Genomic DNA, 24,473 nt, shown 5'->3' on the forward strand with positions numbered 1-24,473 from the left:
AGTGTGGAATCAGCTATATAATTATGTACTGGGTAAGTCACATATACAAAAATGATACTTTTATAATAAAATTAGATTTTGTATATACTTACCCAGTAATTATTTGATCAAAGCCCACCCACCTCCCCTCTTAAGGACGTTATGCCTAAAACAGAATGACGTGATTAGGTAAGTTGTTCCTAGTACTGCCGTAGGGGGACGGCACTGTAGACCTATACAGCCATCACAATGCTACCCAAGAAATTTGAACTTATGCTGCCGTCGAGTAGAAACTCTTAGCTATGCGATTACTGGGCAAGTACATATATACAAAATCCAATTTTATGATAAAAATATCATATTCAGGAGCTTGAAAAACAAATTGTTTTATTAATAAAAACTTCTTCATAAAACTTAATTTTTTCCCAACTCTAATACTTTGCAGTTTCTCATAGCCTTGCAGACTAAGCAGAAAAAGTGCCAGTAAATTGCTGAGGAATAGGGATCCATAGATAAATGCATAGGACATTTTTTTTCTCTTTTTTGTTAAAATAAAATTGAACTGTCTGGGCATAAAAAGAACATGAATGTTGTGTAATTATGAGTATTTGTCATAGAATTACCAGTACATACATTTAAATTATTTTCTTAGATTTTCATTTTTTTTTTTTTCAGTGCTAATTTTTAATAATGCATACTTTTGTCGGTATATTGGTGTGTATACTGTTATTTTGCTAATATGTAACCAAGTTTTTTATGAATTATGCTTCAGGTCATCTTCATTGATACAGAGAACACTTTTAGACCAGAACGTCTACGGAGTATTGCAGACCGCTTTAATCTGGATCAAGATGCAGTGTTAGATAATGTTTTGTATACTCGTGCCTTCACTTCTGAGCACCAGTTTGAAATTCTTGATCATGTAGCTGCACAGTTTCATGAAGAACCTGGCATATTCAAGCTGCTGGTAGTAGATTCCATTATGGCATTGTTTCGTGTGGATTTTAGTGGTCGAGGAGAATTAGCAGATAGGCAACAAAAGCTAGCACAGTATTTGTCAAGACTCCAGAAAATAAGTGAGGAATACAATGTTTCTGTATTTATTACAAACCAAATGACAGCAGATCCTGGTGCAACAATGTCTTTTCAGGCTGACCCAAAGAAACCCATTGGTGGACACATATTAGCCCATGCTTCCACTACTCGTGTGGCTCTACGAAAAGGACGAGGAGAAACAAGAATTGCAAAAATATATGACAGTCCAGAACTGCCAGAAAATGAAGCTACATTTGCTATAACTGCAGGTGGTATTGCTGATGCTAAAGAGTAACTTAATCACTAAGAGACATGAATTATTATAGCATTCTAAAATTGCGAATTGCATATAGTCTTACTCATCAGGTTAATGTACATAATTATTGTATTTATATAAGGGATTTCCTGCCTTTGGATGGATGATTTACCATTAATTAGCATGTATTTAGAATTTCAACCAAATTTGGTCTTAAAATTTTTAATATGAAGCTATTGAGCAGTTAAGTATTTTGACAACTTTAAAGGTGTTGTGATACGAGGGCACATTTCTCTAGTTTCATTTGACTGCAGTTTTCTTTAAAGGCAAAATTCACTTAAAATTCATAAATGGGGAAACTTAAATTCTTTTATGATACAAGGTGCTTAATTTATGTTTGTTGTAAAGGTAAGGAAGATGAAAGACAAGACTAATGAAATTTTCAATTTTATCTTTGTCAATATAAAAGGGGAAAATACACTGAATTTTTGATTACCCAAGACATTTATTCTGATGTTTTCAGATTTAAGGCTAAATGCCAGTTGTAGAGGAGTAGAAAGGAAAGTCTAAGGGCCCTTGCTAGTTCTTCAGATTTCATGCGAGCCATCTCCATTTCTGATGGAGGTTCTTGGTAACCTGGCAGGGCAGACATGGGCTGCCTTATGCCCACCTATTTAGACAAGACTTGCATAATTTTGAGGGATCACCATAGTGGTGTGCTTGTCCTGCTTGCTTAGCAAGTGCTAGTGAGTATACTTGGGAGTGCAAGATAGTTGCATTGTGCATTCTTAAAGACAACGTAGTAAGCTTCCACATCTCTTCCCCCCTCATGGGTGTAAAGGGGGAATTGTTACCTTCTTGCTTGGTGTGTGTGCGGTACAGAGCATTCTTCAGGGCAGATCTCCTTAAAGCACTTCCCCATGTCTCCTTGGAGGCGCTGTTAACAATGTACAAATCTTGGTGAGTGCTCGGTCCTCAGATCATGTGCATACCAGAGGTGATTAGGCTATACAATACTGCGTGTATGTCTTTGAACTAATAAGCTGTACAGATAACTCGTCCTGCTTTGCTTCTCTGAAGGTTATCTGGTTAAGACCACTTGACTGAACTTTCCACTAGGTGAAAGTTCAATTGATGGATCGTGCATGCCATTGATGAGTAGGTTTAAGACATCACTTTTTCGGGTACACCAGCTTGGGAGATTGTGTTACAGTGTTCAAGCACCTGTTCAACTGAAGAATGCTGTCAACCACTACAGAAGCTGAGGAGTCTAAGGATTGGTGAACCACAGTTTCATTAATCCCCAAGCAAGTGCAGTAGAGTCAACACCATCACTGCCTTAAGTGTCTATACAGTCAACAGAATGAATGGGTGTGGGGTTGGTGGTTGTGTGTGACAGCCCACCTTTTGCAGTATATGTACTTTAGTGCTAGAAGGATCTGTCTGTAAGCAGTTATATAGCACCCAGACTGGGCTGACCTTATACACAATACGTAGTGGCTTCTACTGCTCTCTTGAGCAGCTTTTTATTAGCTTAAACTATCTGAAGTTCATGTAGCTGTCACACCCTCTCTGGTGGCAGTTTACACAGGGTTTTATTGTATACAGACATACAGAACTTCAGCACTATGATTATCTGTGGTATTACATTCACAAATTGTATTCTAATCAGTTGACTACGATGTACGTACATGAACTTGCCAGACTTCGGGGTCATGGAGCTCTCAGGACAAGCAACTCCACATAGTGTTGGAGTTGAAAGCAGTCATCCTGTGTTTTCAGGAGTTTTGGGAGAGGGTAGCAGGTCACTATTGTTCTGATGTTGGACAACACTACAGTGGTAGCATATGCGAACGAACAGGGGCTGGTGTCACACCAATTTCACTCCTTGCAGTCAAAGTGCACCAGTGGCCGATCAACAACTTGGTGGAGGTCACAGCCAGGTACATTCTGAGTAAGAGGAATGTGGTTGTTAAGTTGTTGGAGTCAAGTTCTGGGTTTAGAGTGATCTCTGCATCAGGACATAGCGGACAGGCTATTCCATCTACTATAGGGAAGACCCATGTTAGACTTATTCACTACAAGGTTCAACAGAAAGCTAGAAGTCAACTATTCTGTGATCCCAAACGTGTTCGCTGTGGCAGAGGATGCCCTTCAGCATCCTTGGGACAACCAAGAAGTGTATGCCTTCCCTCCGTTCTGCCTGATCCGTCATGTTCTGAAGAGTGATGGGTTCCAAGAATCTCAAGAATCTCAGGATGACCCTAGTAGCTTCTTTTTGGCCCCAGGCAAAGTAGTTACTGGATCTTCTATCTCTTCTCTTAGCAGATGTCTGGGTACCTCAGGAGATCTTTGTCAGTTTTCCTTCTGGCTTTGGCTTCCTCAGAAAATTGTTGGAGAGCTTCATGGTCAAGATTATGATGTAAAATAAACTAGGGGTTGTCCCAGAATTCATGGCTAAACCTCAAAATCCCTCAGTTCACAATGACAGATTTGCTTTTTCCATTCCTTCTCTGAAGGAATTTGTTAACAACAGTCCTCAAGAGTTATTGCTTTGTCCTGTTAGGGTACTGAGTTATCTAAAAAGGACTTGCCCCCTAAGACCTAGGTGTCATAGACTTTTTGTTAGCACAGGCTGAGCAAAGAAAGAAGTATCCAAGAATACTATTTCATTTTGGTTACGCGAGGTGATTAGGCAAGAAGAGGCTTGATTATAAAACAGGTGGAAAAGTTTAACTATTTAAAGTTTACTTTAAGCCAAGAGGAAGGATGGGAGACTGAAGTTGTAGGATAAAAGCTGGGTGGGGGAAGTGGAGAGAGGTAGCTGGAGTAGTATGGGATAAAAAAAATGTCAATCAAGCTAAAAGTCAAGATCTACAGCACTGTGATAAGACCAGTGTTAATGTATGGATATGAAACATGGGCTCTAAGAAGGAAAGAGGAAGTAAAGCTTTAGAGAACAGAGATGAGAATGCTGAGGTGGATTATGGGAATATTGCTGCTTGAGATTGGAAAATGACAAAATGAGAAGGGCTGGCTTAGTAAAGATTAGAGGTGATAAGAGAGGTACAACTGAGGTGGTATGGGCATGTGTTGAGCAATGAGTGAAGAGGGCTTGGGTGGAACGTGATAAGAGGAAGAATTGAGAGAGAGAATTAGATGGCGAGATAAAAGTGAAGAAAGATGTGGAGAAGAGGTTTGGTGGAAGATAATGTCTGATAGAAGGCTGTGGAGAAGGCGTATCAGTTAACCGACCCCTTAACCCTTAAACGCTGACTGGACGTATTTTACGTCGACATTTTTTGTCTCTCGGGTGCCGACTGGATGTATTTTACGTCGACATACAAAAGTTTTTTTAAAAATTCGCGGAAAAATACTTTTAGGCCTACCAGCCGAAAACTCTTGATCACACGCCTTGGGGGATGCTGGGAGTTCACGGATCAAGGTGTTGTTTGTTTACAATCGTTACGCAGGCGCGCAAGCGCGAATTTCTTTCATTGCCGCACTAAAAAGTATCTGTGACACATCTCTGAAATTATTTCGTCACTTTGACATAATTTTTTTACCATTTTAAATTAGCCGTTACATGGACTATTATATATGAAAATGTGCGCATTTTTATGTAGAATACAACAAAAAAATACTCATGATTGTAGCTTTTATCAGTTTTGAGATATTTTCATATAAATAACAATAAGTGCCAAAATTTCAACTTTCGGTCAACTTTGACTCTACCGAAATGGTCGAAAAACGCAATTGTAAGCTAAAACGCTTATATATTAGTAATACTCAATCATTTAACTTAATTTTGCAACTAATTGGAAGTCTCTAGCACAATATTTCGATTTATGGTGAATTTATGAAAAAACTTTTTCCTTACGTCCGCGCGGTAACTCTTCCGAAAATAATCATACATGCGATTGTGGTAATGTTTGCACCATTTTAAATTAGCCGTTACATAAAGTTTTATAAGTGAAAATGTGCGCAATTTCATGCACAATACAACTAAAAACAACCCATGGTTGTAGCTTTTATCAATTTTGAAATATTTTCATATAAAAAATGATAAGTGACAAATTTTCAACCTTCGGTCAATTTTGACTCTACCGAAATGGTCGAAAAACGCAATTGTAAGCTAAAACGCTTATATTCTAGTAATATTCAAGCATTTACCTTCATTTTGCAACAAATTGGAAGTCTCTAGCACAATATTTCGATTTATGGTGAATTTATGAAAAAAATAAAATTTTCTTTACGTCCGCGCGGTAACTTCCGAAAAAATCATACGTGCGATTGTGGTAATGTTTGCACCATTTTAAATTAGCCGTTACATAACGTTTTATATATGAAAATGTGCGCAATTTTATGTATAATACAACAAAAAATAGTTGAAGGTTGTAGCTTTTCTCATTTTTGAAATATTTGCATATAAATCACGATAAATAGAAAAAAAACCACGTTCGGTCAAATTTGACTCTACCGAAATGGTCGAAAATCGCAATTGTAAGATAAAACTCTTACAGTCTAGTAATATTCAGTCATTTATCTTCATCGTGAAACAAATTCGAAGTCTCTAGCACAATATTTAAATTTATGGTGAATTTTAAAAAAAAACTTTCCTTCCTCCGCCGCGCGATTCTCCGCCACAAATCTTCGAAATGCGTAAGTCCCATTCTCGGAATATTTGCTCCGTTTCATATTAGGCATTTCATAGAGTTTTATATATGAAAATGTGCGCAATTTCATGTAGAATAAAACAAAAAATATTTGAAAGTTGTAGCTTTTCTTATTTCCGAAATAATTGCATATAAAAAAATATATATAAAAAAAATTCGACATTCGGTCAACTTTAACTCTTCAGATATGGTCAAAAACTGCATTTCTGGGCTCAGCCGTGTCGCTCCCGTGAAATATGTCTGCTTTAGCACTATTTCTAGTAAAATATTGCTATAATACCAGAGAACTGCTAAATTGGACATGTCAGAAGCCTCTGACTCGCTCACCTATATAAAAGGTGGTCGGTATAAAACTGGGGCGAGTGTTAAACACTACCACAGCAACCCCTCCAATTAGCCTTTCCTCATCAAAAGACCCTAAATACGGGGAGCCGACCCATAGGTCACACCTAGCTACCCCGTTGAAGGCGGCTGTGACGTCATACTTTTCGATAGCCATTCCGTGTTCGCACGTTCGAATATTACTATTTGTTCTTTTATTTTTATTCTGGTTACGGATCGTCATCTACCTCTTCACCCAAGTTAAGTACTGGTTCCGCCCTTTTTCAATATTTAGGGAGTGAATTTGCCTATCGTTTTGCCTTTATTTAGGATTTTATTAGGCGTCACTTTTAAATAGGGGGCGGGCGGCAAGTCGCCTTTACGGCTTACCCTTGAATTGTACCGATTTACGCTTGAATTGTACCGACTTCGAGTAGTCTTCCTCTCTGCTTGTAACATGTGATATTTCAGTACATGTATGTATGTGTATGTATGTATATATGTATATATATATGTATATATATATATATGATGTATATATTTTTATTTATTTATTCTTGGGTGGCAGTTTTTAGTCGATCCGATTTCCATTTATGTTTTGTTATTTTCATTATTTTCACGTTTTCACGGGGGTCTTCTTTCGAGCACGTTTCTTTGTTTCGTGCTTCGCCGTTTATCCACCGTCCTATTCATTCAAGAATTTTCCCTTTTTTCTTTTCGTCAGCTTGCCGTTTCTTATCGTTTTGTCAGTAAGCAAGTAGTTTTTCCCCTTTTGTTTTTCGCCCACTGTTATCGAGTGGCCTTCATTGCGGTTTTATATTTTACGACAGTTTATTTTCATTTCCCCCGTGTTAAAGCATGATTTTCTTTTAGCTTTAAGTAATTGATTTTATTTTGTCTATTTATATTTTGGATGTTAGGTCGGTTAGCCTACATAGGCTATGCCTGCGATTTCCTCGTAATCTTTTATTTGCGAGGATACGCTGATCACGTGATCGTCACCCCATCAGCCCTCCTTCCCTCCTCCTCACGTGGGGCCCCCAGTAGTTGGGTGCTCCTCTCGCCTCGGTTGTCGCTGACAGCCGTTCCCATCAGCAGAGGGGGGGGTGTAGAGGGTCCTCCAGGACCTTAGGTTGGTGGGTGTCGCTTCTCAGCCGACCGCCTCCGGAGTTGTTGATTGCTTTGCGTATTCAGCCTCGGATTTGTTGCGCTCTGCTTCTTTCAGCTTCCGGAGCTTACATCCATCCGCCTAAAACATTCCCTCTCCGCATAAGGCGGATTTAGATTCAGGCCTCTCCGGTAGTCGTTGAGGGCTATGTTTACGGAAGTTTCTCTTCCGTAGGCGGAGATATTATATTTGTTATTTTATTTCTCCCTTTTATTTTTATTTTCTTTTCTTTTTGCCACGGAGAAACTTGCGAGTTCATGTGGCCGTCCCGGGTTACTTCGTGTACCCCCCACTCCGGGTCATACAGCTCGGGTGGTTTTAATTATTATAGTCCCCGGGACGTAAATATAATAATATATATATATATATATATATTTTTTTATTATATATTATTTTCCTTTCTTTTGCCACGGAACTTTGCCGAGTTCATGTGGCCGTCCCGGGTTACTTCGTGTACCCCCCGCCACTCCGGGTCATACAGCTCCGGGTGGTTTTAATTATTATGTTCCCCGGGACGGTAAAATATATGAATACTATATATTAATCATATCTAGTTTATTTTTATTATATATATTATTTCAGTTCGGCATGCTCCGGCATATGACATTATTATCATAAATAATCCTATAAGTTTTGTGCAATTGTTCTCATATATTCATTGCACTTACAGGCCACTCAGTGTCTGGTTGCCGATCTACAGATCTGTGCAACCATGATGTTTGCCGGAACCATGCCCCGTGCGCAGTATTGCTTACCGGTTCCGTAGTCTGGCATCACGTAAACGGCTTTGCCTGCTACGACTTGTACAACAGGTTACATGTTCGATAAGTTACCGCACTGCTTGTTCTATACATATTGTGATGGAATTATATTACACTACTTGGGTTAGTGTTAAAAAAAAAAAATAAAATAAATAAATAAATAAATAAATAAAATAAAAATTAAAAACAATAATAATAATAATAATAATAATAAATAATAAATAACTAAATAAACAATTAAAATAAAATAAATAACTAAATAATAATCAAATAAATTACTATATAAATAAATAAATAATTAAAATTTCTGTAAATTAAATTACATTAATTAATCAACATATGTAAGCATAATGTTCAAAGATTTTACTCGAAATTGACACATTCCTTGCATTACAGACAGAGGCAGTCTGTTTCAAGCATGCTGCACTCTCCACCCTCAAGGTCTGGGTTGGAGGTTTTGGACAGAACGTAGGGGTAGCTAAGCCTTTTTATGCTACCTCAAGATATGGCAGCCTCCCCAGCCGGGAAAGCTGCCGGATACGTTGACCCAAAAGTCGCAGCACCAATTATCAAATAAATTCAAGATTCAGTTATGGAACAGCAAGAGGCAAAATTGCCAGACCTTGGTTTGGAAGAAGTCTCACTTGAACTAGTGAGGATTTGCCCATTACACTAGATATGGTTACAGGTAACAGTGTTAATGAGGCTAGCCTAGTTAGTCACCGGGGTCTTTCCTCGAGTGACTCTGATTCTTCCTCTCCCTTTACTCCAAATTCCTTCATGGGTTTCACAGGAGGTTTGCCCCCTCCCAGGTCGCATTCCTTTTCTCTGTAGATTCCTAGATTAAAGAGAAAACCTTCGGGTAAAACCTTGCTTAAAAGCCAATCAGACACAAAGCCAAGGCCTGGGCAGGTGCCAGAGGTTCATACACATATTAAACCTAGGATGAGATCCAAGGCCTCAAGGAGAGAACTCTTCCCATTGTCAAGTCCCATCCCTGCAACGTCTAGAGTCGGATACCTTCATAAGGTTACCGTAGGGAGGGCTGGAAGGTTCCCATTTAGTCGGCAAAGACCATGTTCAACACGAATTTTTATTTTAAAATCAGGCCAGTAGTCTTGCTAGCTTAGTCAGTTCAGTCGCAGCAAGGTTTGAAAGGGTGTTTTAAACGTTTACGTGCACAGGACTCCCTGATTGCAGGTCTCAGACAGGAGTCGGCAGTTCCGGCACCCTCCTAGTAATTTGGTGCAAGGTCAGAGCAGCCTGACGGGTCCACGTTCCCTCCGTTCCACCCTGGTGATTTTTGGAGGGTAGTGAACTTCGCTCTGTTTGTCAGCGGGATGTTGACTGTAGAAGGTTGTTGGTACCATATGACTCGAGGATTTCGAGTTATTTCCCGAAAGGTTATGGCCACCATTTATAGCTTATGTTAGGCTTATGGAGGCAGCTTCGATTAGAAAGGACAAGGTCTCCAAGGGGACTGTTATCCTCTCTAGCAATCAGGCTCATCAAGTATAGATATGGAGCCTAGAAGTGGATCTGCTCAAATTACTAAAGGTAACAACTGACGGGAACTCCTTACCTTTTACATCAAAGGTAGCAGGATTTACCCTTCAGGCAGTGACTCGGGAAGAGCCCCAGCTTAGCGAGACAGATTCCACATCATTGCTACCCCCAAGGTAGAGAGAGTTTGTGGGAAGTTTGCTGGCTACATTCTCGGCAGGCAAGCTTAAGCCAAACTGTGCAATCAACTTGTTTAGTGAGGCGCCTCTGTCAGACGCACTGATCCAAGCCGGATTTGATGCTAGGACACGTCTTGCAAGGTCTCTTAACTCTCTAGTGATGACGGAGACGGCGGTTCTGGAGTATGCTCATGAACCGCTGTATAAGGTCATTGCGGAGTAGTTACTTTTAAGCATGCAATGTGCCTCGTACGGCTTTGCGGTTACTAGAGAAATGGCAAGAAGCATGTTTCTATCCGAGGCTACGTATCAGGCACGAACCCAACAGCTTCTGGCTTCCTCAATCTGGGGTGCAGATCTCTTCCAGCTTCGGCAGTAAACGAGGTTCAGAATGAGGCATCACATTTTTAATCAAGCATCAGATTCAGTGGGGCATTCCTTTCAAAAGGCTATTAACGAGTCTTCTTCTCAGTTTTAGGACTAGGAAAAGTCAAAGAAAGGTACCAAACCTTTCCAAGTTCCGCAACAGCACCCTGTGCTATAAAGCTGTACTAATTCAGCAAGTTTTCCCCAACCTTCATCTTCTAAGACTCAGCCTCGGCAACAGCCTCAATTTGTCTCCCTTTTGCCGTCGGCTAGCCACAGTTCCCCCTTTCGTCAGAGTGGAGGAACCGGAGCCCAAGGGCGAGCTAGAGGTGTATGGTCAGGAAAGGAACCCGACCCTCATCATCTCAATGAAGTTCCTCAAATAGGAGGCAAGCTGTATCTCTTTTAACATCGTTGGGAGTTCAGAAGCTGGGCGGAAAACATAGTATCTATCTATCAGCATCCAACCCAAGGGTTGATGGATTACCCCAGGGACCTTCTCCAGAAGGAGCAGTCTCCAGGACAAGAACTTAAAATTTCAAAGTCGTCTATTCAGTGTCCCAAGAAAGGGACCGACCAAAGGAGGGTGATCTTAGACTTGTCCCGTTTAAACTTGTACATTCCTTGCGACAAGTTCTAAAGGCTGACCATCTCTCAGGTACGGGCCTTACTTCCCCTTCCCCCGTGGGGGCGTCACCACCTCTATAGTCTTACAGACGGCCTATTATCATGTCCCGACGGCTCAGCACTTCCACTCCATTCCTGGGCTTCAAACTAGTAAAAGAAGCTTATTCCTTCAAGGTGATGCCCTTTGGGCTGAATATAGACCCCAAGGGTTTTCACGGAACTGGCGGATGGTAGTGGTGCAGGGAGCTAAGGTCTCAGGTTTTATGGTAGTGGCGTACCTAAAGGCGACTGGCTAATCTGGGAGATGGTCAAAAGACAAGTTTTATGAAAGCCATGGACGGGGTCATATCTTTCCTGGAATATATAGGGTTCAAGATCAACAGGACCAAGTCCCGATTGGCCCCAGAATCCAGTTCCAGTGGCTAGGTTTCCATTGGGGCTTGGATTCACACAACCTTTCCATTCCATCAGGGAAGGGGATGCCAAGGTAACAAGCCAATTCTTAAAATGCAAAAAGGCTTCGAGAAGGAATCAGGAGACGATCCTAGGCTCGCTCCAATTTGCGTCAGTCACAGACGTTCTGTTGAAAGCCAAGCTCAAGGACATCAATCGAGTTTGACGTTCAAGGCCAATGCCAAGTGTCGCGACAAGTTCGGCTGGGTACCTCTGATCCCAAGGAACGTCTACGTCCATGGGCAATAGCCGAAAACCTGCCAAAGAGTTACAGTTGCAGTTCCCTCCCCCGTCCCTACTGATGCATACAGGTCGCAAATCACTATCAGGTTGGGGAGGTTTTATTCACGAGCACGACAAGGTTCAGGGAACTTGGTCACCTCAGTTCCAAAAGCTTCACATCAACATCCTGGAAGCTATGGCAGTGTTTCTGACCTTAAAGAAGCTCCGTCCTCCGGAGGAGACTCATATCAGATTGGCTCTCGACAGTGCAGTAGTGATACATGGTATAAACAGAGGTGGTCCAAGTCAAGTCATGTGAACCACAGGGTGATAGCAATTTTTTCTCTAACTGACAAGAACACCTGGCATCTATCGGCTACCCATCTGGCAGGAGTCCACAATGTAGTAGCAGACGCATTGTCCCGGTCAGTCCCCCTGGAGCCAGAATGGTCACTGGACCAGGAATCCTTCGAGAGGGTTTGTAGGAGAGTACCGGGTCTGAAAGTAGATATGTTCACTACAGGGGCAAAACCACAAGCTGCCTTGTTACATAGCCCAAAGTATGGACCCTCTAGCATACGCTACGGATGCCCTGAGTATAGATTGGAACCAGTGGAGGGAGGTTTATTTATTCCCTCCAGTGAACCCTCTCCTGAAGGTGTTGCACAAGTTGAAATCCTTCAAGGGTCAGGTGGCTCTCATAGCTCCTTACTGGCCCAAGAAACAATTGGTTTCTCCTTCTCCTAGAACTAGGTCTTCATCCTCACCCTCTCCCGGGCTTGAGGCTGACGCAACAAGTTCAAACGGTGACTGTGTTCGATTCCTCAGGTCTTCACAAAACCCTATCTTTATGGATTTCATGAAGTTTGCAGGTTAGGAGGGTAGGGGACATTGATCCACAGAACATTCTGTTCTTGGAGTCAGACAAAAGAGAATCTACAACTTCGCCAGTATGATTCAGCAGTTAAACAATTGCCTACATTTCTCAGGAAATCAATGTCAAAGTAATGACAATGAACGTGACTATAACATTCTTCAGGCCCTTTATTCGAACAAGGCTTGGCAGTTGCCACAATAACAACCACTAAGTCAGCTCCGAAAAAGATTTTCTTCTCGGGTTTGGTATAAATCTAACTGAGTCTTATTTCACCTCAATCCCAAGGGCTTGTGCAGCCCTGCGGCCCATTCAAAGGCCGTCGTCAGTGTCATGGTTTCTTAACGATGGTCTCAGGTTAGACTCTAAAAACAGGACAACTTCAAATGTGATTGCCAAACCCTTTTGCGTAAGGCACTGTTTTTATTAAGTCTGGCTTCAGGTGCCAGAACATCGGAGATGTCATCTTTATCTAGTGGCCAAGGGCATATAGAATTCCTTCCCTCGGGTTACGTGTTGCTTTCACCAAATAATTATTTTATGGCTAAGAATGAGAACCCTTTGGTAAGGCGATCCCCCTGGAAGGTTGTTCCGCTTCCACAACATCCATCAGTACTCTTTATGTACTGTTAAAACCCCTAAGGACTATTTATCTAGCACATCTACCTTTTCCGAAGGCCCCCCCCCCCTCCTTTTCATGTGGGGCGGTGGTGGTACCATATCCCTAAAGGGCATTACGCAGCAGTTTTTGTATTTTACCAAGGAAGTCAGCCCCAGGGTGGGCCTTTCCCAAAGCGCGTGCTATTCGGGCTATAACAACTTCTGTAAATTTCTTCAAACTTATATGAACTTTGATGATCGTAGAAGAAATATATTGGTCGGCAGTCGCACTGGGTTTTCCAAGCTTTACCTTAAGTCCTTGGAGGATCTTAAATATCAGGCAATAGCTGTAGGGAGGTCAGTGTCTCCTTGCAACATCAATATAGTACTGTCCTTGTGTCATATGAATATTTTCCATTATGCCAGTTTTATTAACATCCTACCTATCGCAGCAAATCTCTTTGCTATTTCACTTGGTCTATGGTGTTAGTTTATACAATTTAATATTCTGTTTCATTTCAGAGTGATGTAGCTTGGTGTTCTCTGGTACAATTTCACGGGAGCGACACGCTGAGCCCAGAAAAGGGATTTTGACGTAGGAAAAATCTATTTCTGGGCGAGGAAGCCGTGTCGCCCAGTGAAATCCCCCCACCCCTGGTTTTTTTCCCCTCCCCTTGCAGTGCACCAAGCTTCATTGCTATCGATAAGTATGACGTCACAGCCGCCTTCAACGGGGTAGCTAGGTGTGACCTATGGGTCGGCTCCCCGTATTTAGGGTCTTTTGATGAGGAAAAGGCTAATTGGAGGGGTTGCTGTGGTAGTGTTTAACACTCGCCCCAGTTTTATACCGACACCTTTTATATAGGTGAGCGAGTCAGAGGCTTCTGACATGTCCAATTTAGCAGTTCTCTGGTATTATAGCAATATTTTACTAGAAATAGTGCTAAAGCAGACATATTTCACTGGGCGACACGGCTTCCTCGCCCAGAAATAGATTTTTCCTACGTCAAAATCCCTTTTGTAAGCTAATATTCTTACAGTATAGTAATATTCAATCATTTGTCTTCATTTTGAAAGAAATTGAAAGTCTCTAGGACAATATTTAGATTTATGGTGAATTTTTGAAAAAAATATGTTTACATTTGCGCGTTACGAATTCATGCATTATTTTGTGATAATATTTTCTCTGTGTTGCTTTTATCGTTTTACAATTTGTTATATACCAAAATGATTGCAATTTAGTGTACATTACAACGAAAAAAAAAGTAACTTGTTACCTTCAACCGTTTTGCGCACAGCGCGATTTGAATACAATTATATATGAAATTTCGTTTTTGCGCTATCATATATCGCATTATTTATATATGATAATGATAATTTTTTTCATTTCTGATGGTTGCATACTAAACTTCAGGCAATGACAAAAACAGGAGCAAAAAATGAACTCTTAATCTTCAAAACTAAGCGCGCTATGATTTTTTGAAAAAAATATTTTTTCCGCTCCCGCGCTCACTCTGAAACGTCTCCGGCACACGGGAGACATTTTTTTTTTTTACCGCTTCGGCGTTTAAGGGTTAATGTAGGGATAACGGTGGGAAAGAAGAGGTGATTAAGCAAGCCTACTCCTCATTGCCAAATTCTGTCCAATAATGTGCATGCAAGAGCACATGACACCAGAGGAATAAGTTCCTCCTTGGCATTTGAGAATAACTTTTCTCTTCATAAGATTTTGAATGCTGGTTCCTTGCTTCATTAAATGACTTTCTTTTCTTTTTTCCTATAGGATATTGCCCACAAGTCCTTGGACACATTCTCTTTGGGTCTGGTGGTGGCTGCTCAACAAGTTATGTAGCTCATCTAGTGCCCCTATAGCAGGACAGTTCATATCTTGTCTAAAATGATAGTGTGGAAGAGAGAATGAGTGAAATGACTGGTTTCTTTCTTTCCTTCTTTTCCTTTCTTCAATACCTACTGGTCGGTTGAAGGTTGGACACATTATACCCTGGAACTGGCTTGATACAGGTGAGTTTGACATCATGCTGTTAAAACTTTTTGTGTTCCATACAACATTACAAATAAAATTTTTTTTAATAAATTTATATTTTTCATAGCTAACAAACCTAAGGTCTTAATAGACACTTTTCCAAGTGCCAGCTGATAACCAGTTTAAAATGATATTGTTATGATACAATAAAGTTTTGTACATACTTACCCAGCAGATATATACTTAGCTATAGTCTCAGACGTCCACGAAAGAATTTCAAATTTCATGGCAAACACTACAGGTAGGTCAGCTGATCTACCCGCCACTGGGTGGCGGGACTAGGAACCATTCTCGTTTTCTAATCAGATTTTCTCTTCCACCTGTCTCCTGAGGGGAGGCTGGGCGGGCCATTAATTGTATATATCTGCCGGGTAAGTATGTACAAAACTTTATTGTATCATAACAATATCATTTTTGTACATGCAACTTCCTATTGTATCATAACAATATCATTTTTGTACATGCAACTTCCCTGGCAGATATATACTTAGCTGATTGGCACCCTTGGTGGAGGGTAAGAGACAGCTAAAAAATAAAAATAAAAAACAGGAAACAACACATGTTATAGGTCAAAACACCTTGGTTCTTACCTGATTGGGCAGAAGACTTCATGGATACTGTCTATGAGTCTGCTTTGCCTCAAGAGCTTCAGCGAAATAGTGACCTATGATGAGAGCTCTTCTGGATCTTGTCAATTGGGGCTTACCCACTTACACGACAGAACCTTATTAGGATCTTTGTCAATGGGGGCTAACCCAATTACATGACAAAGCTTATGCCTCTGGCAATATCAAGGAGCACAAAACCAATCCCGACCACCTGACCATCTCTAACCCGTGTTAGAACTAACAATTGAAAGGGGTTACCACCTAACCCTCTTCCAAACAACCATAAAAACACAACACCAAATTAAAATTAAAAACTAAACTAAACTAACAAGGATTAGTCTCAGCTCCCTGTCCCAGCACTGAATCTGCAGATATGTAGGGCCCCAAAGAGAAGCACTTATCGCATGTCACTTTCACGTCTCTCAAGTAGTTAGAAGCAAACACTGAATAGCATCTCCAGTATGTAGAGGCTACAATATCATTCAGAGACATATTTTTCTGAAAAGCCAGAGATGTAGCAATGACCCTCACTTCATGCGCTTTAACTCTAAGGAGCCTAAACTGCTCTTCATTGCACGCCGCATGCACTTCCTTTATGACGCTCCTCATAAAGAACGCCCAAGCATTCTTAGAAATGGGCCTTCTAGGATCTCTGACTGAACACCAGAGACACTCTAGGCTGCCATTAAGCTTCTTCTTCCTTTCAAGGTAGAATTTTAGGGTCCTGACAGGGCACAGGGATCTCTCTATCTCTCTTCCCACTAAGGGTGAGAGTCCTTTGACCTCAAAACTTGTGGGCCAGGGTTTAGAGGGATTCTCGTTCTTAGCTAAGAATAAGGGTTTAAAGGAGCAGATCGCCGACCCTCCTTTGAACCCTACTCTAGCATCTAGAGCCTGTAACTCGCTAACTCTTTTTGCAGTCGCCAGCGCTATAAGGAACAGCGACTTCCTAGTCAGGTCCCTGAAGGAAGCCTCTTGAGGAGGTTCGAACTTCTCTGATACCAGAAACTTCATAACCACATCTAAGTTCCAACTGGGAGGTCTAGAGGAAGTCTTCTTAGTGGTCTTGAAAGATCTGATAAGATCATGAAGATCTTTATCCCCTGCGATATTCAGGTCCCTGTTCCTGAACACCGCAGATAGCATGCTTCTATAACCTTTAATTGTTGAAACCGCTAGGCTGCATTCTTCTCTTAAAAAGAGAAGGAAGTCGGCAATTTCGGTCACAGAGGTATTGAATGAGGATAGTTTCTTCGTCCTGCACCATCTACGAAACACTTCCCTCTTCGACTGGTAGACTCGCAAGGTTAATGACCTGCGGGCTCTGGTGATCGCCCTAGAAGCTTTGTGCGAAAAGCCTCTCGCTCTAACAAGTCTCTCGATAGTCTGAAGGCAGTCAGGCAGAGAGCGGGGAGGTTTTTGTGAAACCTGTCGAAGTGGGGTTGTCTGAGCAGATCTTTCCTGAGTGGCAGGGATCTGGGATAGTCTTACCGTCCATTCCGGTACCTCTGTGAACCATTCCTGAGCGGGCCAAAAGGGAGCGACCAGAGACAGTCTTGTTCCTTCTGAGGAGACGAACTTTCTTAAAACGCATATCCGTCTATCCCTGTCCAGTCTAGAAGGAGGGCGTCTACTGCTATTGCCCTTGGATCCGAGATGGAGGAGCAAAAGTTGTCCAGTCTCTTGTTCCAGTTTGTGGCAAACAGGTCCACATTTGGTCTGCCCCAAAGGTTCCACAACATCTGGCAAAGTCCAGATGGTGAGTCCATTCTGTGGGGAGGACTTGATCTCTCCTGCTCAGCAGGTTCGCCCTCACGTTCTTCTCTCCTCGAACAAACCTGGTGAGAAGCGTTATTCCTCTTTCCTCTGTCCACAGCAACAGGTCCCTTGCTGTCTCATACAGGGAGACGGAATAGTCCCTCCCTGTTTTCTTATATATGCCAGAGCCGTGGTGTTGTCCGAGTTGACCTGGACTACTGAGTCTCTTGACTTCTGGCTCGAAACTCATAAGGGCCAGAAAGACTGCTGTTAGCTCCTTCTTGTTGATGTGCCAGTTCACCTGTTCCCCCTTCCAGGTGCCTGACACTTCTTTCGCCCCTAGTGTTGCTCCCCATCCCAACTCTGACGCATCTGAGAACAACACTAGGCGCGGGTTCGGCTTTAGCAGTGACAATCCTTTGTTACTTCTGAGCGGTATGAGCCACCAATTCAGGTCCTTTTTTATCCCTTCTAGGATCGGGAAGGTGTCCGCAAGGTCCCCTGACCCCTGGTCCCACATCCGCTTCAGGTAGAACTGAAGGGGCCTCAAGTGAAGTCTTCCTAGCGAAAAGAACTGTTCCAGAGAGGAAAGTGTCCCCAGAAGACTCAACCACTCCCTTGCGGAACTCCGTTCTTTTCCTAAGAAGGTTGTCACTTTTTCCATGCACCGTCCTATTCTTTCAGGGGATGGAAACGCTCGAAAACCCCGAGAATCCATCAGAATCCCCAGATACACGATGCTCTGACTGGGGACCATCTGGGACTTCTCCAGGTTTATCAACAGTCCAAGGGACTGGGTCATCTCTAAAGTCACTTGTAAGTCCTCCAGACATCGAATCTTCGACTCGGCGCGAATAAGCCAGTCGACTAGGTAAAGAGAGAGTCTCACCCCCTTCAGATGCAGCCACCGGGCTACATTCTTCATGAGGCCCGTGAAAACTTGCAGAGCCGTCGACAGGCTGAAGCGCAAGGCCCTGAACTGGAAAATCTTTCCTTGGACCATGAATCTCAGGTACTTCCTTGATGAATGATGAATAGGTACGAGGAAGTATGCGTCCTGAAGATCCAGGGAAACCATCCAGTCTCCCGGACGAAGAGCAGCGAGATCCAAAGAGGTCGTCTCCATAGAGAACTTCCTCTTCTCTACAAAGAGATTCAAGGCGATTACGTCCAGAACAGGTCTCCACACACACACACACACACACACACACACACACACACACACACACACACACACACACCCCGAGGCCTTTGGCACGAGGAACAGGTGATTGTAGAATCCCGGGGAGTGGAGATCCTGAACTGGCTCTATGGCCTCCTTCTCCAGCATTTGGTTTACCAACTGAAGAAGGGTTCGCCGCAGAACAGGGTCCTTGTACTTGGCTGATAACTCCCTTGGAGTTTTAGTTAAGGGAGGCCTTTCTCTGAAGGGGATGAGGTATCCCTTCCTCAAAAAAGAGAGGGACCAGTTGTCCGCTCCTCTGTGCCCAGGCTTCTGCGAACTCGAGAAGCCTGGAACCCTCTTAAAGGGTCTGATAGAAGACCTACCACGCTTATCGGGTTTTCGGCCTCTGAAAGATGATCTGTGTGAAGGGCCCCCTCGAAAGGGCTCTTGAGCAGGAAATTTCTCCTTCCTGGCGGAGGGAGCCGCTGGTCTCACCTTCCTCGACGACTAAGCCAACAGATCCTGAGTTGCCTTCTCCGCCAGGGAGTGAGAAGTATCCTTAACCAACTTTTTTGGGGACAGCTGGTTCGAAAGGGGGGCGTAAAGTAGAGACGCCCTTTGGACCGGAGACACGGATTTTGTGAGGAAGGAGTTATACACCGCTCTCTTTTTCAAAATTCCTGCCCCAAAGAGAGAGGCCAACTCCCCCGATCCGTCTCTTGATTGCCTTGTCCATGCATGACAGAATGCTGTTCAGCTCCTCTGGTCCAAGAAACTCTGGGTCAAGAGTCTTCCTGGACAAAGCCCCAAGGGACCAATCTAAAAAGTTGAAGACTTCCAGTACACGAAACAGTCCCTTTAGGAAATGGTCCAGTTCGGTCATTCCCCACGTAGTTTTAGCCGTCGGAAGGGAATGTCTTCTTGAGGAATCCACCAAAGTGGAGAAGTCCGCTTCTGCCGACAAGAGGAGTCCCAACCCCATCGGCTCTCCCGTCTCATACCATATGCCCTGTTTCCCCGAGAGCTTGGAGGGAGGACAAGAAAAGACTGTTTTGCCTGCCTCCTCTTTGGACTTGAACCAATCCCCAACTCCTTGTAAGGCCCTCTTCATCAAGATGGTTGGACGCATCTTCAGGAAGGAGAATCCCTTCGATGCCTTGGTGCTGGAGAATAGCGATTGGGGCGAAGGAGGAGCAGCCGGGCTAAGAGAATCTCCAAATTCCTGCACCAACAGGGCCGCTAAAATGTTGTACTAGTCCGAAAGACCTGCTGCCCTGGGGACTTACTCCTCCGAGACGTCTTCTACGTCTTCTTCCGTATGCACTCAAAGGCGTTCGTGAGACGAGGCTACTTCCCCTGCAAGGCTGCCAGGAGAAACACGTCTAGAAGTAACAGAGCGCTTAAATGGAGAAGGACGTCTGGTAGGAGAGGCGCTTCTATCTGCAAAAGAGCGCCTGTCAGGCGAATCGCGCCTGCCAGGTGAAACGCGCCTGATGGAAGACGAGCGCCTGGCTGGAGAAGAGCACCTGCTAAGAGAGGAGCGCATGCGAGGAGAGGCGCGTGTATCAGGCGAAGCGTGCTTGAGAGGAGAGGCGCATCTATCAGGAGTAGAGCGCCTGTCAGGCGCGCCGCGCCTGCTTGGAGGCGAGCGCCTGGCTGGAGAAGAGCGCCTGCCAAGAGAGGCGCGTCTATCAGGCAAAGATCGCTTGTGAGGAGAGGGGCGTCTACCAGGAGTAGAGCGCCTGCCAGGAGAATCACGCCTGCCAGGGGAGAGGCGCCTGCTGGGAGAAGAGCGCCCGGCAGGAGAAAAGCGCCTGCAAGGAGGAGAGCGCCTGTCAAGAGGAGCCTGCTTGCTCGAAGAGGAGCGGCTAACTGGAGAAGAGCGCCTAACAGGGGAGAGGCGCCTGGAACTTCTCGGTGAAGGGCTCCTGTCCTGAGAGGCACGTCTCTTGCGAGGAGGAAGCTTAGACCTCTTGATCGGGAGTGCGATGTCCTTCTTGCGAGGAGGGTCCTTAACAAGAGCGCCCATCAACGTAGAAAGTTGCTCCTGGAGGTCCACAAGGATCCGCTTAGTGGACTTCTCCTGATCTCCTTCAGGAGAAGGCGAGAGAGGCTTCGAAGAAGAATGAAGAGCCGTACGAGCAGCAAGGCTGTTAGGGGCTCTCCTGGCTCTCTTCCTGTCAAAAGGAGAATCCTCCGGGAAGCGCTCCGGGCTGGAGTCTAACACACTGCTGGGAGCCTTCCAGGATCTCTTCAACGGACGAGACTCCTCAGCCGAACTCCATCCGCGCCTTGGAGAAGTCGAATCGGAAGACGAAAAGCACTTCCTCAGGATGCCTTTTCTGTGGCGAGGGGATTCTCCACAACCTCCTTACGGTTTTTGACATTCCTCCTCCACTGGGCCTGGGAGTTTGGAAGAGGTCTAGACCTGGGAGCGTTGCGGAGCCGATCAGACGCCCCCTCCACTACACTAGGAACACTGCACTCATCACTATTCACAGCACTCTTACCTTCCATTGCAAGCAATTGCAATTGCATCCTGCGTAGAGCGGCTTTCATGGTAGCCATCTCTGAAGACGAATCCGCAGGTTCGATGAAGGGAGAAGGAGCTGAAACTGTAGGAGAGGATGCAACTACTACATTTTGGTTAGGATCTAAAGTCCCCTCAACTAGCTCGTTGGAACGAAACCTACTGGAGCTTTTGGACGAAGCCTTCCTAACTCTGTCTTTCTCTAGCTTCTTCAAATACGAAGATAGAGACTTCCATCCTTCCTCATTCAAACCTTCACATTCCGCACAAGGATTATTAATCAAACATTCATTATCACGACACCTCATGCATACAGTGTGAGGATCTACCAAACCCTTCGGTAGTCTCACCTTACACCCTTCCATCACACACACTAAATACAATACCAGAGTCAGACATTTTAGAGTAATCAAAAAGCAAAATCCTAAGAACAATCCACAAAAGCGTATGCCAAGCCCACGATCCAATACGTCACCAAAAGACAGTCCAAGAAGATCCACGGCAAGCAAAAAACAAAAAATCAAAATCAGGAGGAACCAACAAGGGTGTTGTTGGAACCGGTAACAGAGAAAATCTGATTAGAAAACTGGAATGGTTCCTGGTCCTGCCACCCAGCGGCGGGAGGGTAGATCACCTGACCTACCTGTAGTGTGTGCCGCGAAATTTGAAATTCTGTCAGGGAAGTCGGAGACTATAGCTAAGTATATATCTGCCGGGGAAGTTGCATGTACAAAAACAAAGATTGTAAAGGAAGGAATCTGTGAGATCTGGCAACTCCTGCGTGTACAAGGTGATAGCTGGTCAGAGACCACGCACCGTACCTCGTGACGCGTTCAGTCTTTTCCTTAACCATCTTGGAGAGTAGATGCTATCGCTTTTGCTCTCCTTCCAAGCCGGTTGATTTGTGCCCATGTTTCTTTCCTTTTCAGTGTGTTTGTTTCTGTGTTTTATGGATTCCTTCGAGTCTTCATGGCCTTGTCAACACGTGCCTAGGCATTCAGGGATTTCCATGCTCAAGGTTTCTGGCGTCTATGATCGCAGATCCTTGTACAACGTGTAGTAGGTGCAGAGCGAATTATTGTACCATTACCAATCCCTGCCTGGAATGTCGTTCCTGGCCTAAATTGCAGTGGAGAAAGTTTTACAAGAAGAGGGAACATCGCAGTTTCGACTTTGCCTTCTTGGGAGGGGTTTCCTTGACTGGACAATTTGACTTCTCCCTCACCCATGATCGCTCTCCATGGCTAGTTCAAGTGTATCCCTGTCGCCTTCCTTTTCTTCCATTGATTCCTCAATGGAAGTATCGGGAGTGCCACAGGATGATGTTATGTTTAACGTAGCCCCCTCTCCCTCGGCTTCTGATTCTCTTCTTGGGGAGGGGGAGGCTACACCATCTAGTGTATTAGTTTCAGGTTCGGAGTCGTTCACGATGGCGGCTGTTTGGGCATCGCTTGGTCTACGGGGTTCACCTTCCTTGGATGGGTTGTTGACGCATTTCTTGGAGGCATGTAACCACCCCCCCACTTCATGTCAGACGTTGGAGGATCAAGGACTTTGTGGCTTCATCATCCGCAAGCAAAGGGAGTGCATCACCTCCTGCCTCACTCTTCCATGTCTCCCATGCACGTCCGTGTTGGTGCAAGTGAGAGAAGTGCTTCGCTATCTGCCCCACATGATCGTGTTTCTCCCTCGCATGTTTGGGTTCGTGAGGTTGGCAGTGGAGCTCGTGGAAGGAAGGCATTCTCGTCATTGATACATGGCTGTGTATCTACTGTACGTGTGAGTAATGCATTGTCGACTTCCCTACATTATGGAGGAGTTATGGAAGTTCCATTGAGAGAGAGAGAGAGAGAGAGAGAGAGAGAGAGAGAGAGAGAGAGAGAGAGAGAGAGAGAGAGAGGGCGTACTTGGTGGATGGATGGTTAGCAATTGAATTGACTGTTAGTAAGTTCTGGGTTGTCTGCTGGTGTGGTTATAGTTATTGTTATGATCAGAGTTTTAAGGCAGTATGTAATCAGAGTCTGTAATGAGAAATTGTGAAGGACGCATTTAAGCACCAGTCTTGGCAGTATTGTTGGTCAGTTGTGTTGTGTTTTCAGGGAGTTATTTGAATTGTTTGTGCTGTGTGTTTGAAGGTGGTTGTGCTTGTGTGTTGGGAGGTTGCTGAGCTTTTGAGTTGTTATAGTTGAGGGTTGTTGTTGTAGTTGTTTGGGGAGCTGTTGTGGTTTGGTGTTGTGAGTGGTTGGTGTGGGCTTGTGGGGCTGTTGGTTTGTTGTGGAGTGGGGTTGTTGGTGAGCTGTTGTGGGTTCTTGGTGTTGTTATCATTGTGGCTGTAGTCCTTGGTTGTTGTTGTGGTTGTAGGCCTTGTTTATTGTTTTTATTGAGTTGTGGTTGTTGTGTTGTTGAGTTGTGGTCCTTGATTATTGTTGTGTTAAGTTGTGGGGTTGTGGTCCTCGGTTGCTAGTTGTGTGGTTGTGGTTCTTGGTTGTTATTGAGTTGTGTGGTTATAGTTCTTTGTTGTTGGTTGTGTGTTGGTTGGCAGCAGTTCTTGGTGTCTCAGCGACCTCGTCCAGCGGACAGCACAGCATAGCCCTGAGTATCTGGAGTTGGGGTGAATACATGTGTTTGTGTTTTTTGTTCTGTGTGTAGGTGAGTCAACTGTCCTGCATTTTTCTGTAGCGTGAAGAGGAAAGTGTGGCTGAGGGTAAGTTTGGCAGCCAAATTGGTTAAGTGATGATTGGGGGGGGGGGGGGGGGGGGGGGGGGGGGGGGGGGGGTTTCCTCGCTTGTGTTATGAGATTGTGATCCCGGCACATTAAATTTTTGGGTAGTGAGTTGTGTGATTGGTGGAGAAAGTGAGGAAGGAAGGGTGAAGGAGATGGTGAGGCTGAAGGAGGAGTTGCAGTTGGCCTTACCTTACCTTACAGACCTTACATCTTGTTCGGGTTGCCCCAGGTCCCTCAGTGTGAGGCACCTCTAATGTCTACCAGAGAGTTGCTAGTACATCTTCCGGTATATTTTGCATCTTCCAATCTTGGATGGTCTGGGATGCAGTTTAGATATTTGTCGAGCTTATTCTTAAACACATCTACGCTCACTCCTGATATATTCCTCAGATGAGCTGGCAAACGGCATTGAATAGACGCTGCATTATCGATGCTGGTGCGTAGTGGATTAATGTCCTGTGTGCTTTCCTTATTTTTCCTGGTATATTTTTGGGCACTATTAATCTACCTCTGCTTGCTCTTTCTGATATTTTTAGTTCCATGATATTTTCTGCTATTCCTTCTATCTGTTTCCATGCCTGAATTATCATGTAGCGTTCTCTTCTCCTTTCCAGACTATATAA

General features: G+C 43.9%; 1 protein-coding gene across 1 annotated transcript in view; it reads left to right on the forward strand.

Annotated features, from left to right (window-relative positions):
* LOC135216812 (meiotic recombination protein DMC1/LIM15 homolog) overlaps positions 1-1,750 on the forward strand; it is a 284,123-nt gene extending 282,373 nt beyond the window's left edge. The window contains exon 4 of the mRNA XM_064252311.1: positions 752-1,750. Within this exon, the coding sequence (XP_064108381.1) occupies positions 752-1,309 (558 nt within the window). The 3' untranslated portion in view covers positions 1,310-1,750. The remainder of the gene's footprint in view (positions 1-751) is intronic.
* The last annotated feature ends 22,723 nt before the right edge of the window (positions 1,751-24,473 follow it).

The sequence above is a fragment of the Macrobrachium nipponense genome, chromosome 6 (genome assembly GCF_015104395.2).
Source record: "Macrobrachium nipponense isolate FS-2020 chromosome 6, ASM1510439v2, whole genome shotgun sequence".
NCBI lineage: Eukaryota > Metazoa > Arthropoda > Malacostraca > Decapoda > Palaemonidae > Macrobrachium > Macrobrachium nipponense.